Below are 18,487 nucleotides of genomic sequence, written 5' to 3' on the forward strand. Positions count from 1 at the left end.
AGTGCAGCTGTGCCTCTTCCATACCTATTTGTTGCTGCCTGAGGACAGTAAATGCTCACTCGAGTAGAGAGCTGAATGTGCCAGCTGAGGGTAAAAAACTCTGCACTGAAAGGAGCTGCTTGGGAGTTCCTCACACCTTTGTCACAAGCACATGGTCACCTGCGGTGACAGCCTGCCTGCCAGGGAGTCCTTAGGTCTTGGCAGCTAATGCTGGGTGGTCAGGAAAGAGGAGCAAGGGTGGGTTCCTTGCTGGGAATCCCAACTGCTCTGCAGTTCCTGTGGATGATCAGGACAGAAGCTTGTTTAAATTGCTGGCTGGCACTTCCTAACACCTAGGCAGGGCCTCCAGCAATGCAGGTTGCACTGCAGACTGGTCCTCATGACTCCCCTCCTCTCACAAGAGAGTTCCATCTGTCCAGCTTTAGGCAGCTAGCAAAATAAATCCACGTTCCTAATGTGGGTGTGACAGAATCTCACAGGAGGAACTGCTTTTCAGCTGTGCATTTTGGACTGCCTTGTTCCTGCCTTGAATGTTCACCATTTCCCCTTAAATGGGTGTTCAAAGATGTGGGCAGGGTAAAGGCATGTGTGCAGTGGTGCTGACAGTTTCTCAGCAGTGTCTGTACACTCTTTATGTTGATGAGACGCTGGTTCCCATGAGGGACTGACATTTCATTTTACTGAAATCTACTTAGAGGAGAAAGCACCATAAATTATAAATACTGTGTAGCCTCCACAGTGAACATTTTAAATTATGAATGTCTTCTCACTTATGAAGCATTCAGTGATAGGTAATCAATTTTAATGCTAAATTTAATATCAAGTTAGTAAATTCTTGCATCTTTTATTTTCCTCAATTGAGATGGCAGTTTGTTTTTATTTATGAGTATAATAACTAAATGTATATTTGAATGCAAATAAATAGGCTCTTAAATGCATTGCAAGTAATTATTTTCTTTCATTTAAGTTAAAGAACTTTGTAATTTCATTAAGCAAAAAAATGAAAGAAAATTAATAACAGTGCCCCAAAAATATCCAGTAGTTTGTGATTTTTGGTGTCTTTTACGAAAATGGTGTTGCATTCCATATTAAAGAGTTAGGATCTAAATTTGTTAATTTGATGGCCACTTGTAAACTCTCTCCTTGTAAGGTGTTTTATTGTTAATTACTATTGGTACAGTGAATAGGCATATTTTTAAAAAGCACTTGTGCTGCAACAAAACTATAGGATATTGATAATTGTTTATATTAGTTAATTCATTTCAATAATCACTGTTGGCTATTGATTTGCCATTTTATTTTATTGCTTTATTTACTCCTTTATCTTGAAAATGAAAGCCCCAAACATTTCATGTCACAAATGTTTAAAATTGCAGTAGGAGCCACCTAAGAGCCTGTTCAACGTCTGCATCCATTCTGACATGAAACATTTCTGTAAATGGATGAGGGTTGGAACTCTCTGTACTCCTGGAGATGCTGGACCTTCCCTGAGCATGGTCCTCAACAGCCAGAAATTAAAATGAAACAACACCAACCAACCAAAGCCAAGCTCATTTTTAGGAAAAGGTGTTACCCAACTCCAGGCCCACAGCTGTTCCCACCAAGCCCTATAGACTTTGGCACTCACCAGGAGGCAGCTTTCAGGCAGGTCCTTTTAAACAGATCTTGTGGAGATGATGAATCAGAGCTCTCACTGAGCTGGTGTGGGAGGAACTCCATGGCAGTGCAGCTCTTAAGCTGAGAATGAATGAAGGAATGGGCTGGTGACTTAAGTGCAGAAAAAAAGATAAAAATATTACATTTATACACATTAATAAAGAAAATTAATATGTTTATTAGATATATTATTTATTATAGATAAATTATTATATTTTATATAACTATAATTTTTTAGGGATTTTTAAAAGGATTATCAGCTGTTGTGCCTGCAATAGCAGTGAATGTGATGGCACCTATCTCCTTTTTTACTTTGTGAGCAACAAATATGTATGAAGGAACAAAATTGCAAACAATTCATAAGACAATAGATTCCCTGTTGTGGCTTGCAATTAATTTTTTACCCTTTTCCTTCAACTATAATTTCAAGTATGATTCTGCAAAGTCTTGTTTCCTATCAGAAAAAAGAAATGTTCCAACAATTTCTTTCCCCCTATTTCCACATGATTTCTGTAATGAAAAAAGATCACCTTTAGTTTTAAACTAAATAATTATGGATCTTTTCTGAATTTAAACTAAAAATATCTGTGTACTGCTGCTGCTCTGTCTTCAAAATTAAACTAACAGATCTATATTGTGATTATGTTGTCAGAGTAAACTTTTCAGATATGCTGATAGTATTTTCTGAAATTAAATAGCTTTAATGAAGCTGAATATCCAATGTGGGGAATAATACCTTGTTTGAGTCCCTTTCTAAGCACTTTTGAGTGGATGGGGAAAGCTTCCTTCCATGCAGATATTCTTGGTATTGCATGCCGTGGAAGTATGACAATTGTCCTTGTGATTTAGAACAGATTTATTAAACTGTAAGATTTTTCTTGCATTTTTCACATCACACTGTTGAATCATGCAGGGATGCCAGTGCCATACAACAGCTTTCTGAAGCTTTTCTTAGCCATAATAAGCATTTTGATTTATTTATATTTTTTAATCTTTTATGGCTGGTGCTCCTTATCTGGCAGTCCAGCTCTTCTGCATGCTGAGGCCTAGGGAAGGGATTGTTCAGTGGTCAAAGGAAAATTTAAGCCTTGATCCTTGATACCTTATGTGATAAAAGAACACATGCCTTTAAGTGGCATGACAGCAGTTTGTAAAGAAAGGTTGAGTTTCAGAAGCCAGATAGAGATGGTTAAAAGTTGCTTCTGTTTGTGCTTAAACAGTACCTTGGATTGTCACAGCTTGTGCTTTCCTTTCTGTGTCTGGCTCTGCATGCTGTTTGTGCTCTCCCAACGTTTGCAGCTGACAGCCAGCACGTGATGTCCCTGCCATGCTTTCTATGGCAAGGCACTGATCCAGGAGAGGATGCCTGTCCCACCTGGCAGTCACTGGGAAGCCATGGTGCCGTTTGCCTGCAGTGCCAGTCTGTCATTTCTTTATTCCTGCTTCTGAGGTGCACTGATTCATCATTCTAGACACATTAGTCTTCCTGTCAGAATGAAATGGAGAAGGGAGAAAACACTTCAGGAAATTTGAAGTGCAGCAGGTTTTTTTTGTATTCTATCACTGACCCTTGATTTGTGTGGCTTGGGTTTTATTTGGCGCTTTTTTTTTTTTAAAGCAAGCCAATTCTGCTCTTTTTGACAGCTCAGTCTTCTGATTCACAGATTGTTTTCCCACAAGCAGAACCAGATTACATTTCCTGTTTTCACTTCAGTATCAAAAGAAAATAGAATGTTGAGAGCATCTTTAAACTGTGGATGCATAACTTAATATGTGTATGGTTTAAGCATCTGGTTCACTGCACATTTAAAAAAAATTAATTGTTTCAACGTGCTTCAGTTCTAAACAGATACATCCAGGCTGTCATTTGAAATAAACTTTTCTAACTTCCTCTTGTCACTGAAAATAGGTTTGTAGCTAAATATGAAATAAAAGCATTTGCTCAGGATCAAATGTAATACTATCCAGACTTAAAAATTCAGATCCTCTTTTACTTCCAAAAGGTTTTTAAAACATTTTGTCTGTAGTTTCACAAACTATTGACAAAATTTGATATGCCAGGCTAGACTGCAATGTGTGGCTTTGCTGACAGAATTGCATCTCTAAAAGGAGTTTGCCCTGTGCTCACATATTGACTTCTTGGGTAATAGTGTTAAACACTTTCTTTTGCAAAACATAATACTACAACACCTTAATTTGCTGATCTTTCACATCAAAATGTGTACAAATTAATGACCTATCCAAAAATCCATGCATGATCTAACTAAGAGAAGGAAATGCAATCAGTGTATTGTAAGCTTAAGGCTTCATTTTAACCACAATATCAAATCTATTTTGAGTGGATAATTTCATAAGAGAGATCATCTTTCCAGCTGAAATATATGTTACTAATTGTTTTAATTAAATATGTTTTAAGTAATGATAGAATTAGAGTATTAGGGAGTTTATTGTGAGTCCTCAGTTGCTCTATTAAAAAAAAAAAAAAAAAAACAGAAAAAAATCCCACTTGAATATAAAAATTGAAAGTAGTATTAATTAAAAAATTTAGGGATGACTTTTTTCTGTCCAGTTTATAAGCACTGCAAGTTAAAGACTTGATTTGTATGTACAAAGGGAAATTCAGTGTAAAACTCCCTTTTGGATGATTCTTGCATGTATTGCAGGTTTTTTGCAGGCCAACTAAGGGTTTATTTGAGGACATATTTTAAAATTATACTGACAGAGTGAAATGGGTGCAAAATATGTGTGTGAATAATGCAATTACCTACCCCTTGTATTTTTGCAGTGTGTAAATGGATGAAAACCATTGACAGCAATTGAGTTCTGCTTTTCAGGGATACAATTGCCATCAGAATTCTCTCCTTGCTTGTTTATTAGTATCACTAGGAAAATTTTTCTGTAGCTGCTCTAAATCTAGCCATATGGCCAAATCAACATCAATCTAATTTAGGTGTTTTTTCTGTCAGTTCATAAACTCTATGGGAAAAATAAAATTTATTTCTGAACCTATAAAAGAAGCCATTAAGGCAATGAGATCATAGCTGGAAATAAAAGAGAGAAAACTGGATTGTATAATGAAATACTTTTGCATGAAATACGCTGTGAAAGTTGAACATCAAATTATCAATCTTCATTCTTTTTCTCTCAGGATATTGTAGCTAATTAGATTTACATTTGCTCAGCACATTCAGTAAATAATAAACTGCTTAGTGATCATGTTTTCTGCATTCGGGTCAATGCTTTTGAGCAGTCCTCCTAGAACTTAGAGAAGTTAGTCCCTCAGATGAGTGTGTTTGCCAGTGCAGAAGTGTTATGCAACAGGAACTATCACTTTTTTTTGGTGTCCTGAGTGGCTCTGTCGAGGACATGCAATCCCAAACTAAGAGTTTCCTTAGTTTGCCTCTGGAGCTGTGCTTCCATGTGCCATGGGAAATGTTGGCATGGAACATTTCCTTTGTCTCACTCCTTTGCACGCACTGCTCAAGTTTCTGTGACTTGTGTATCTGTTGTTTACTTCTCATCTGTTGCAGTGGCTTGGCAATGCTTTAATCACTGATCTTTTTTGCATTTGGTCTTGATTATGTGAGGACCATTGGATTCTCATCCTGCTGTCTGCCTGTGGGGACCCTGCTGCAGTTTGTGTCCCTGGGAGGCTTTGGATGCTGCTGCTGTGTAACTGCAGCCTCCAGAGCTCAGCACAGCGCTGGCACGGTGGGCTCACATCATGTCTTACTTGCTGCTGTTCCCATTGCCAGTGCTGCCCAAAGCTGCCGGAGAGCACTGAAACATGGGGGAGGCAGAACTGGAGGGCAGCAGGAAGAGAAAAATGTTGGGAGAAGCAGCCCCAGAAGGATCAGTGTTCTTCCATGCACCGTAACTATTGCCAAAGAAGCAGTGTGGAATACATACTCCTACATGGAGGTGGTGCAAAACCCTTTGAGTTTTAAGCAGAGCATTGAAGACACTGATTGATTAACCTTTCTCCAAGGTTTTGTTGTGACCCTCATTGGAAAGCTTTACCACACTCACGGGAAAACCCCAGGATAGACATTGGAACTGTATGCAGATTTCAAAAACCATTTTGGAATGTGTTTATGCATATCACTTGATTCCTGTTCCACCAAGATTGCCAAGTGGGAAAATGCACATGGTTTTTTTGCCTTTCTTCAGCTTGTTTAGATTTATAATACTCTGTGTTCAGATGTTTGAGCAGTTCTTCGTGAGGGTATAAAATTCTGCTGCATTTATAACGTTAAAGAAAATGGATTTGAAATTCCCTATGGCATATTTCATGTCACTGAAAAAGTACTAAGTTAACTGAAGATTTAGCAGTTAATTAATGGAACTGCTAATGCTTATACAGTATTTTATGAATTAGCAAGTTATGGATTAGTGAGTGTTCTTAGTAGTTCCAAATATCAGGAAATGAGCAGGTTCTTGACTAAATGCATAATTTTCCATTCAAGGCCGCTCACCATTCCCTGGAATATTGCTGCAGTTTCCTGCTGTGGTGGTTCTGTATTACCAATTTGAATGTCCAGAGGAACAAAACCATTTCCTAATTTTTTTCTAATTCCCACTTAAGTGATTGCTATGTGACTGTGACACAGAGATTGCAATCAGTATCTAGAGACACCTTGTGAAAAAAAACAATTTTGAAGTGATTTTCCAGTTAATAAAACCTCAATCACGTTACATTTTCTGATATGATGCAGCGCAAGAGCTCATCTTCAGCACCCTTCTCAGCAGAATGAGTCAGAAATAAATCCTTTGCTGGCACTTAGTTATATCTAAGCATAAAAGAGACAAAGTCCTCTGAACTTGTATGATAATTTCATTAAGTATAATTTCTTGTTGTTAATGGAATAAGGCCCAAATTGGAACATGTTGTATCCATCCCACCATTACTACAGGTCTGAGTGGCAACCTCAGATAAAACACAGTTGCTGTATGAAATGACAATTTAATTATTTTTACTATATTTCCTTCCTTTTTAATTTGGTGTAAGAATATTAATTTTCAGACGCTACACCCTTTTCAGGTTGTATTCTTTAGAATAAGGGTCTCTGCCTTTCTCCTCCTGCACTTTGTGCATCTTGAGGCATTCCCTGTTTTCCATAGTCGAATACACTTCCCTGCCGCCCCTGTGGTGTCTGTGGGTTCCAGAGGCTGTGAGCAGAAAGCCCATCAGCCTTGCAGGTCCTTCTGAGCTCTGGGATGAGACACAGAGCAGCCCTCCCAGCACCTGATGGGTTTCTGTGCTGCTCTCAAAATGAAAAATTCCCAGGGAAAATCCATGTCCTGAGCTGGTTCATTCTCAAAAGTGCTGTAGGAAGCTCGCCACCCCATAGGGTGTGTGGTGTCCTAAGTGTCACTATGAGACCTGTGCCTGCTCCAGTTCAGGGCTCAGATGACACCTGAGCTGTATGTTCTGGTTTTGTATTGAATTTTTCCATTGTCTGGATTTGATATGTGTTTCATCACCCTCATGGCTTTGCTGCTTGGTGTCCTTTGTGCATTTTGCTGCTTTCTGTATGATTTTTCATGTGACATCCAGGCCTTCTTGTGAAAAATTCTTATTCTTTGCTGTTTTGCATTTCGGGAGAGTATTTGGCTTTCTTAATTACACTGTGTTTAATCTTTTTGAGCATTTATTATTTTGAGGGCTGGAGTTTTTTCCCATAGTTATGTACAGCAGCAAGGATTCCATGGCAGTAATGCACAGTAGCACTGCAACTCTGCTACCTGTAGTCTGGTGATACACTTGAAAGAATAATCAGAATTCTCTCCTGTAGGTTTTTGTATTTCTTTTAGTTGATTACCATTCCAAACCCTCCATTTCACAATTCCAGCATAGAAATGTTTGAAGTTGGGATGAAAATTTTTTTTTTGATTCTTTAATGCTGAATTGCATGTTTTGAGTAGGGAATTTTGTGGGTTGTTTTGAAATTCTCAAGCATGGCATTGTTACTACATTTAGTCACGTATACCATTAACCAGGTTAATCTGTAAAGGAAGAAGCTGAGACTCATTTTAAAAGGATGTGAAATGTTTTGTTTTCTACATAACATTGAAAAAAATTAGTTTAAAATAATTGAATCCTGCTCTATTGAGTTATGCAAATTTCTGATGAAATAATCATGACATATCCATTGTGTAACACTACAAGGGAGCAAAGGCAAGCTTCAGAATTCTTGCTGCACTCTGCCACTGCATCTGCCACTGCATCTGCCACTGCATCAGCCTGGGCCAGTCATAGGGGTTTAAGCAGGACTGGGTTTAGGGTTTTAGACCCCCAAAGATACCAAACTTAGGGTTTAAGTTTTAGGGTTTAGGACACCTCCAGCCCAGGTGCCATGCCTGCCTTCTCCATGTGGAACTCCTGGCTGTGGCCAAGAAGAACTTTCTGCATGAGTGTGCAATCCCTCCTGTTAAGATCCAAATATTAATCTGTCCTCTGAAGATTTTAGTTCAATAATGAGCTGCTCTTTCAGCACTGGTGGGATATAAATGGTAGATTTTTCCTCAATCAGTTAGAGAAAAGTCTGACCTGTGCATTAACCAGCACAGTAACTCTTCTCCCCACACTTGTGCCTACTGCTAATTTACAAGTGCAGATGTGAGAGATTGCTGATACCTTGTTGGATTTAGACATTTCTTACCATCTCACACACACACACTATTGGAAAGATGCCTGACTTCATTTTATTTGGTGATGATCAAGGATCAAGCTGTCTTTGTTCCAGCTGGTATTGAATTACCTCTTAATGTGGCATTTCCTTATATTTTGTTGAAATATTGTCCAGTTCTGTATCTTGTAACTATAGCACTGAACAACAAGTTGCTGACAAACTTTTTTTGAAGTATGAAATGTGTTTCTTTTATTCTTCTTTCCCTGATGTTACCACGTTCTGTTCCTCAGAGTGTTTTCTCTTTCTGTGATTCCTTTTCAGCTGCTGCACATAAAGTGTGATAATGATGAACATATGTTTCAAAGACCCTCTGCTTTTTTCTGGTGTAACAATGAGGATTCACCTCCTTGTTTAGATATCTCTTCCATTACGCTTACTCCTAGGAGTTCTCCTGACTCTAGACTGCCACCTGGATTGTTAATCCCACCACCTTCAAAAAGTGGTCTTCCAAAGCCTGCCAGTGAATACAGCTGCCCAAGACCTCGTGTAATCTTGCTGAGCAAAAGCTTGTTCAGTTTTAGATTTTTTTTTATTTTTGGCTTTCTTTCGTTCTCTGTTGTGTATTAACTTGTTTTAAAAATGTGCATTTTGTACAGTGGCTAAGGGATAGGGAGGATGAATCTTAGATTCTCTAGGGGTACTCTTAAAATACGGAATTTGTGAAGAATTACTTTTATTTCTACAGCGCTTTTTCTTTCCCATTCTCAAAACATAAATTCTTACTTTTACAACATGTTTAAATTAATCCATTAATTAATGATCTCTGTTATCTGTCAATCTTTTATTAAAGTTTTTTTTATATGAAGAATAGCAATTCAAAACAATTCTAGAGGTCCAACTGCAAGGGCTTCTTCCCCCCAGGAATTAATAGAAAAGCAATGAGCCATTAAATAACTTTTAGAATACTTTATAAAAACTGTGCAAAATGAATGTTGAAAATTATTCTCAAATATGAAATGGGCATATTGCCTCCTTTTTCATATTAATGTGCTTATACTCTCAACTTTTCTTCCATTGGCAAGGAATATTTGCTTTATTTAGCGACCATCCTGGCTTTCTGCATGTGTTCACTAAATAAAAATGCTTCTTGTGCTCATATGTATTCAAAATACACATTTCTTAATTCACTTACAGTTTTAATTAAACGGTATCATTAGAATCAAAATGACCAGTAAGTGACTCCAACAACATTGAATGTAAATGGGAAATGAGTCTAAAGTTTGGGTGTTCTATTTTTTGCCTGAAGGGCACATTTATAACTAAATATAAGTGCTGTTTATCTGTCTTCTAGATAGCCATAAACATTTAGCAAATAATAAGGTTCTCCATTAGCACATATGATCTCCAAGTCATTCTAGGGTTGCCCATGGATGTTGATGGAAATGGAGGCTGATATAAGCATTTATTGATGCCCTAAACCTGATCCCACCTTCCTGATGCTGACAAAAGCCCGTCTATAATCAGAGCAATTTTGGATGAAGGAAGGGCTGTGCTTCTTTATTGTGTTTATTTTGGGTGCATCACATCAATTGCCCTGCTTGGAGTGGGAGCAGATGACATCCAGCCATCTGCCAGACCTGGATTATCCTGGTTCTCTGCAGGGTTAGTGCAAGGTCCATGGACACCAACAGGAGCCTGTGGTGTCTGAACTCTGCACTGAAATCTTTTCATAACACATGATCTTTGAAATGCCAATAGTAACTTAAGTTGAGGACAGTCAGAGTTTTGGATGTGTTAAAATCTTGAACGCTGGTTCTTTTATGAGGTTGATTCACCTATGGTCATAATTGGGAATAGCAATGACTGAGAGATTTTTTTTTTTAAAGGCAAATGAAAGCAGTATGTTAAATGTAGATTTTTTTTTCTTGCTATGCTTCTGTATAGTAAGAAAAGTGAAGAAATACCCCAGGTTGTTTTAGATATTGAATAGTTACAGATCTCTCTTAATCCAATTTGAAAATATTAATACAAATTTAAAATATGGATTCAAAACTCCTAAGAATCACAGAAGTTCTAAGAAATAGGAGATGTAGGACTTGGGAGCCCTGGGGTTTTTTTCCTCAAAATTTTAACAGTGCATTCAGAGGAAGGCTGTGGATCAATATTCCTTCTCAGCAGGCACTGCAGAGAACCTCCATAGAGAGATAGAGTGTGGTTCAGGGCCACCTGTAGACTTGGCTTAGGGATCTGTGATGTGAGCTGTCCAAGGGCAGCTGTGGGTCTGCAGCACAGGCACTGAGGAAAGCAGCATTCCAGAATAAGAATCCAACCATGTGACTCTCATGGACAAGCAGTACCAACCTGCTTGCCAGGTTATCATATTTGTGTATTCTGAATGAAAGGATCCATGTGACTAATTTAACTTGTGCTTCAACATTTCTGCGTGGATAGTTTGTGCAAACTGAATCATGTTTCAAAGCTGCAGGCTTTTGCTGTGCCTGGCTGGCCTTTCTAATACACAGGGTGTGGGGGTTTCTGTATTGTCTCAGCAATAACATGAACATGCAAACTAGTTTTGCCTTCAGCTTGTCAGTCTCAGTTTTAATCTATTCCATCCTCTGTCCTCAGTGTTCAGTATATTTTAACTTGACTGTGCCTCACTTGTGCCCTGAAGTAGTGGACTGGTGGCAGGAGGAATGAACCATTCAAACCCAAATATGGCTGTAGAACTGTAGTAATTGGTGGATTTGGGGTTTCTTGCTTGCCCAGTATTTTTTTTTAACCCTTCCAAATTCCTGTGCGTTTTGAATAAAATCTCTTCGGTTTTACCTTCCAGGACAACAGGTTTATTTTGAGTATTACTATTCAGCATATCACATTTAGATAATTACTTGTGGAAAAACACATTTAAAGCTTTGATCATACCAGTTTCGCTAAGCTGCCAAATAAGAGATCATGTAAAGAAGGATTAGTAAACCAAAAAATACTGGGATTATATCTTTGAACTTGGTTCTATGCTCTCCAGAGCAGAGCACGTTGTTGTTGCCATATTACCTCGACTGGGTCTCATGAAGGTGTCTGCACTCATATGTCTGCAAGAGAGCTGCTTCTCACAGCTTTGTCAGGTGTAACTGGGATACATTTTCAACTGAAAATGGAAAAATTGCAATGCTGCTTTTGTACTGGGGAGTGTTAGCATGTGTCAGAGTCTGTACTGCAAATGCCATTTGCTTGGTGTCAGGAGCTGGGGTTTGCATGCTGGTGGTTTTTTTTAACTTTTCTTTTCAAAATGTGACTCTTATCTGCATGCTGAAAAATTCAGTATTGTGATCTTTTTCATGTGAAACATTGCCCTAATATTTATTGTCCTTATTGTAGGCAGGCAGTGTGACACCTAAATCACCCTCCACTGACATCTTTGATATGGTTCCCTTTTCTCCCATATCCCCTCAGTCATCAACACCTACTCGCAATGGCACACAGCCTCCTCCAGTACCCAGTAGATCTACAGAGATCAGTAAGTTTTGTAACAACTGACCTACTTTTGATTACATTATTTTTTTAATAAAGCATCTTTAAAGTTTACGTACGTTTTGCATGAAAAGCCAAATGCAGTTTTTGTAAATCACGTTCACTAATGCCTTTTCATCTTTATACCATCCTCCCAAAGTCCTTGATGTTGCTGCCAAGTTGCATTATAAACAAACTTGCTGTGAAACTGTGACATATACACTTGGAAGGAGTTGGGTTGGGGATTTTAACTTGGCTTTTCTTTTACAGTCTCTTTTCTGTACTTCAAGGAATACTTTAACTTCCTGTTAGTTCTTTCCTTGTCAAGCCACGGTTCTAGCACCTAGAGCCTGCATTTCTGGGGAAGGCAGCAGGTGGAGTAAGTATGGTGATGGTGATGCTCAAGGGAGGGCTGAAGAAACTCCTCAAGGAGACTTGGAATGCTGTTTTCAACACTGCTTTTCGTGTCATGCACAGCTTTGTTTAGCTGTAGTTGATGAACCTCTCCAGATCTCCAACCACTGCTAAAAGGTTTTCAGAAGGTTATTAGCAACAGCAATTTTATTTTGCAAAGGCTTGAAAGCATTTAGGGTAAGGTTCTTGAATTCTGGAAATCTTTTTGGAGTCCAGAAAGTCTTTTTAAAAGCTTTGGAAATCCCTTGAGGGGAGAGGAGAGTGGGGCATGCACAAGTGATGTTAGAGGTTGTGGAAATATGGGTCTGTGTGTGTGTCTTCTGCTCCTGATGCCTGTTTTAGAGTGAATAAGGGACGTTAATGTTACTGCCTGCCACCATATGGAACACATTTGAGGAGATTGTGCTGTTTTGGGGCATGCCTCTAGAGAATTTTCAGCTGTGAATGGGAGCTGTGCACAAAAACAAAAATGCATTTTCTAACTTCAGTCAGTGAATGTCTTCCCTCCCCAAGCCCATATCTGATGCACTGCTTGGTGCCATTGCTCGGAATGTCTGCCACCTTCTAAAGAGAAAGTAAATGTTCAGTCTCTTAATTCAATAAAGAGCCCTGTTTTTTAAAAGAGAATATTTTAAAATTATGAATGAATTTCTGTGGGATTCTCAAAAGGTATACTGACAGAATTTTAAATCTATCAATTATAGTCATAACTATGTTTTAAATTGTATGAAAATAGTATTTACTATCAGTGCCATAAAATAGATCTAAATGTGCATATACAGCTTCAAGAATGGCAACTTAACTTGAATTATAGTCTAGATTTTAACTTTTTACCTCTTGACTTACCTCAGTTCCATCGAAATTGTGGCCCAGTTCCATAGAAATCTTGTGGGAATCAGCACTCAGGTCTTGAAGGATCTTGAAAATTCCAGCTATATGGGATTTGTAATATAAGGGGAAAGAAAAAAATAGTTGCTTATTAACAGCAGTATTTATTGTTTAAAGTAATTGCTGCTTCTGCACTTCACTGATTTGACTTTTTGAGATGATGTAGTTCAGAGATGCCACTTCACAGGGAGATTACAAAGCCCATCATGGTCTTTATACTTTTGATCCCTGCTCTTTCAGTCTGTGTCATGATACTTTGTGTTGAAAATTACTGTATTCATGAGCTATTAATGCTTTTTGGCATGTTTCAGAGCATCATTGAAACATGAGAGGAATATTTTATCATCAAACAAGGGCTTTACTGTCCCAGATGAGAAAGCTCAGCTCCCATAAGCTCTTTCAGGCTGTGAATGCCCCCTTACTGTAGCAATGTGCAATAATGCATTGCTTTGTGGTGTCACTGCTGCCAGAACCAGCAAGCTGGCATTTCTTTCTCCAGTACAAGTCAGAGGGCTGGCAACCAAGAGGAGCAAAAGTTTGTAGTCTGTATTTTCTAGATAATCTTTTCCTCTTGCTATCTCTACTTTCTTTATCACTGCACTCAAGCAGAGTTGATTTGGTGAAAGTACCAAGTGCTTTTTTTGGATTTTATAATTTTGTTAACTTTCACCTTTCTCACATTCAATAGTAAAGAAGGAGAAAGATGAGAGTTTGCCATCTATTTGTTAGTATCACCTTATTTTATTCCTTTTGCCTAAGTGGAGCCTGTTAGCCAGGCAGGGCACTTGGGCTGCTCAAGCAAAATGTGCTTTTAAAAGCCAAAGTTCATCTTATTCACCCACTGGCCAGTTTGAGAAGCCAGCCAAAAATAACAATGCCCCAGAAAGGAGTGGGCATTTGTAGGAAACCTGCAAAAATACAAAGCACTTTGCATTCTTCCAAGGAATAGTTACATAGATGATTTCTGGCACCAGGATGACAGTTCAGCTTCCCGTAATGACAAATGCCCAGAGTTAGAATTTTGCTTGCCAGTTCTTCCCTTGATAATTTCACAGGGAAAACAGTTGTAGGGTGATAAATGGTACCTCTGACTTTGCTGAGCTCACAGCATGTAGTTCAAGATGCCTTTTAAGACCAGAGCAGAACAACGGTGACTTTTTTTAATTTTTTTTTTTTTTTTTTTTTTTGGAAAGACAGCTATTTCCAAAGCATTTAGGCTTTAAAAAATAAATCTTGAGATTTTGAGTACACATTCAGCAGTGTTCCAACAGGGCTACTCAGTAAATGTCTGCTCACTACTGGCTGCATCAGCAGTAGCAAACAAATGGGGTTTACCTATTTAAAGGAGAAAGTGGCATAACTTTTGTGCAGGAAGTTGCAGATTGGTTAAATGCATGCTGACTCTTTAGGTAATAATTGCAACATAGTGAAATGCAACCAAAAATGCAATGCTAGAGATTGCATGCTGCTTCCTCATGGAGTAAGGTGTTGTAAGTTCTTATAAGTTATCTGAATAGTCAGAATTAGCTCATTAATTTTATTTCATTAAAGGAGGAATTAACTTAGGTTTCTTGTTGGTACAGCATTATTTTCATATCTCAGAAAAGAACTGTAGAGGATTATTCTCTACTGAGTTGTTCAGTATTTATTTCACACAAATGCATCATGAACAATCCAAGGTCACAACTGGCAGATGCAGAAATCTGCTCCGAGGTGCTCTTTTTCTGCAGATATTTAAGAGCATTTTGTCAGAATAATGGCTGTAATAATTTCCAAAGAAAAAAAAATATGAAATAGCCTGCAGCTAAATGAAATGCTTTCTGGATTTCCCTGTCTCAGTTTATTCCAAATATTTCTTTGGGTGCTTATCTCTAAGTGTGATTCATTTTTGTCACCACAGCTGCTCCATCTGGGCAAAGCATATATCAGCATAGCTGTGAGCCTGGATGAGAGCTGAGATAGAGATTGGGATGTGAAATGCAGCAGAAAAACCAAATATTTGTATTTTTGCTTAGTAATTGCCAATTTTGATTTTACCATAGAGTGCAGGTTGCTATTCTCCAGTATTGTTTGTTCTCCTGAATGTCAGGTCCCAGAATTTATCACTTGTTCATGTTATCCTGTGGTTTGAGCTGAGCATCTAAAACATCAACATTTCATGGTTTTTGAATGTGTGGGTCAATTTTGCAGCCTGTGAATTTATTTCCATCCAGAAAGGAATGAGAAAGGGAAAGGAAATTATTTCAACTGTTTGAAAGGATAATTTTCAAAGGCTTCCTGGTTGCTGTTTATTGGAGAAAGAAATGCCTGTCTATGGTACAGTGATTTTGGGGAGTGTGCAAGACAAGATACTCTTGTTATAGCTAATTTTCATGCAAATACTATGGCCTGAAATGAAAAGTTACCACTTTATCCCGTCTGTGCAAAAAAGGAGTCCCTCCTCCATAATGAGTGGAGTGAACATTGGTGGGTAAGCCTATGGATATCCCAAGGAATATCCCAGCCCTGCAGGGATGAAATCCTCACATTTCTCCATTTTACACATGTTCTTCAGCTTTTGCTCTCAAGGCAAATAATGACAGTGCTACTGAAAGTATTCCATGGAACTTTGTGCTTCCCTGACTCTTAGCAGTGCAGCCTCTCTTGTAACACTCAAACTTTAAATGCAGAAAAGCAGTTGTTCTGTGAACTTCTTCATCTGGAATGGATAGCAAGTTTTGATAGAGATAATTCCCCAAGTAATAGCTTTCCTCAGAAACCCAGTTAGGTAATGCTTCTTTATTTTGAATTTGATTCTATGCAGGGTTTACTAGACTCTGTCACTTGGAATAAGTCACACTCTGGTTGTTTTAAATTCTGCTTTGTATACAGTATAAATTCAGAAATCTTTCCCATTAAAGGAAGGAGTCACATTAAAGGAGTTAAAACTTCTGCTTTTCTCCTGCTAATGAGCTCAAAAGGGCTTTCATTAATACAAGCCAAATAATAAGGCATGAATGAGATAATAGCCATAGTAGTGTACAAAATACTTGCTTTTAAAAATAGTCAGAAGTCATGATTCAGTACAAATTACATGCAGGCATTTTGTCCTTCACTGTTTTTTCCTAAATACATTCAGTACAATGTTTGCTAAGCCCTGGTGTTGGAACTGTATGCTTTCAATTGTCTGACCACAGAGAAAGTGTCAGCTCCTTTTAAAGGTAAAAAGAAAGAAAATGGACCTACACAATGACCCATAGACTGCTGAGGGTTATAAAGTAGAATCACTTTTTTGCCCAGTAGAGGTTAGATTGCAACTCCAAGCTGCTACACATCTGAAGGTTATTTGCTGGGAGCATCAGAGCATTTCAGGACACTGGTTATACTGGAGCAGACCCATTTTGGCTGTGAAAGAGGCAAAGGATGAGAGAGAACCTAATTTTTACATTCGATTATCCGAGTTCAAGTCTCTCTTGCACGCAGGTGGTCTGCCTTTGCCAGGAAAGACTGGATTTCTTCCTGGCTCTAGTGGACTCTTGGAATAAGGCTCTCTTATCTGGGCCATTTCCTGGTCCCGTGTGACAGTTTGTAGCTGCTTAGCCACAGTTTTTTAAAATATGTAATCAATCAAGTTCTGCTCAAATTTCTGTACTTTATCATGGGAATTTCTGTACTTTATTGTGGGAGCACATTCTGGTACTTGCCAGTAATTTAAAATGCCTGCTGTGCAGCCTGATAACACCTAATTGATAAGGGCAAAGCCCTGACAGACTGACATGCACAATAACTGTTGAAGAGCCCAGAGAACACGGGTGTGAAATTCTGCCTGTAAGGATGCCAAAACCAAACCAGCTGTAGGCAGGTGCTGCACCACTGATAACAGGACTGGGAATTCTGCAATGGGGGGAGTGGTTCCAGTAGTCAATTGTCACCCAAACCTCAGGTGTTAAGGGTGAATTTTGTGCTGAACTGCTCAGTCACTTCAGGGTTAATTGCCCCCCTTACCGTCACACTCAAAAACTAAATTTGTTTTGAGGCAGGTAAAGTGCTTGTCAAGTTTCTTGCTAGGCAGCCATGAATGTTAGGAGAGGGGATATCTCCTCGTGGTTCAGGTTTTCTCTCCACCAGTGACAAGGCTGTAGGAACTTGGTTCTGTAAATTCTGCAATCAGTGCGGTTTGGTTAGCAGTTCTATTTTTTTTTTAACTGCTGTAGTTTAATCCAATGTGAGATGGGAAATGTGCTTAGAGATGGAACTTCGACCTGTAGGAGAGAAAAATCTATTACTAAGAAGGAGGAAAAAACACCCAAAACCTGAAAAACCAAAAAATATTTGAGCAGGCAGATATAAAGAACTATACTGGTCTAATACGAAAAAAGAACCCAAAAGAACTCCAATTGTATTGGAGGTGTTTCTTCTTAACCAGACAAAAACAAGAAACATCACCCTCCCTTTGACCACTAGAATGTAAACTGCAATTAAGAAAAAGTGAGAAACTTTTGGTACTGAGAAAGTGAAAATTTGCAATCCTTCTATTTATGCACCCAAAATTAGTGGAATTTTAGCATAACAATTCATGATCCTGTTGTGGTTTTGGTTTTTTTTTTTAATTACTTTTTCTTTCTTAATGTGGTTTTCTCCAAGATTTTAAAACTCTGATGGCTTTTAGTTTTAATTACTGCTAGTTGTTAATTGAGGAATTCTATCAAATTAAGACCTCACCTTGCCTGAGTAAGAATATTTGCTTGTCTCACAAAAACATCCTTAACCTGAGGAGTGGCAGACAGGGGACACGAAGATTAATTCGTTAGTAATTTGTTGTTGACAGAATGTAGAAATGAAATTTGGCAACTCATGTGCAGTTGCTTCCTCTACATTTTTGTAACTCCTCCTGCACACAGACTCCGGAGCACTCGTCAGTACATGGTGCCCTCTTCCAAGAGCAGCAACTCCTCACCGGATCTCTAGAAGGCACAAGTATTAAAGGAAGCTAAAGAGAGGCTTAAACAGAAGTCCAGTGGTGTTCTTGGAAAAATATTTGAGTATTAAGGTTTGGGAAACTGCCCAAGAGGTGGCTTGCACACTGGGATGTTAGAAGTTGCGGTTAATGAGTGCCATATCTGGCGGTGCTGTTGCTCAGCTCAGGAGATGTGAGGTGGCTTTTTCAGAGCACTGTTGTTGTTGTCCATACCTGTTCTCCCAGTGACTCACGTTTCTGTCGTTGCAGAGAGAGACCTTTTTGGAGCAGAACCTTTTGACCCTTTTAGCTGTGGAGCAGGAGATTTCCCTCCAGACATTCAGTCCAAGCTAGATGAGATGCAGGTAACTACTGTCTTACGTGCGTTTTGATGGCTGTGTGCCTATCCTTGAAATACATCCTTGCCATATTCTAAAAATGTGTTCCAAAA

The 18,487-nt window shown here is 38.6% G+C and overlaps 1 protein-coding gene across 5 annotated transcripts in view; it reads left to right on the plus strand.

Moving 5' to 3' along the window:
* The window catches only part of GULP1 (GULP PTB domain containing engulfment adaptor 1), a 143,120-nt gene that overhangs the window by 116,250 nt on the left and 8,383 nt on the right, over nucleotides 1-18,487 (plus strand). For 3 of the 5 annotated variants that reach the window (XM_005486942.4, XM_026793328.2, XM_005486941.4), the window contains 3 exons: nucleotides 8,610-8,834; nucleotides 11,667-11,805; nucleotides 18,307-18,401. In XM_005486942.4, the coding sequence (XP_005486999.2) occupies nucleotides 8,610-8,834; nucleotides 11,667-11,805; nucleotides 18,307-18,401 (459 nt within the window). The remainder of the gene's footprint in view (nucleotides 1-8,609; nucleotides 8,835-11,666; nucleotides 11,806-18,306; nucleotides 18,402-18,487) is intronic. The other 2 variants (XM_005486945.4, XM_005486944.4) reach the window with 1 other exon arrangement.

The sequence above is a fragment of the Zonotrichia albicollis genome, chromosome 10 (genome assembly GCF_047830755.1).
Source record: "Zonotrichia albicollis isolate bZonAlb1 chromosome 10, bZonAlb1.hap1, whole genome shotgun sequence".
Lineage (NCBI taxonomy): Eukaryota > Metazoa > Chordata > Aves > Passeriformes > Passerellidae > Zonotrichia > Zonotrichia albicollis.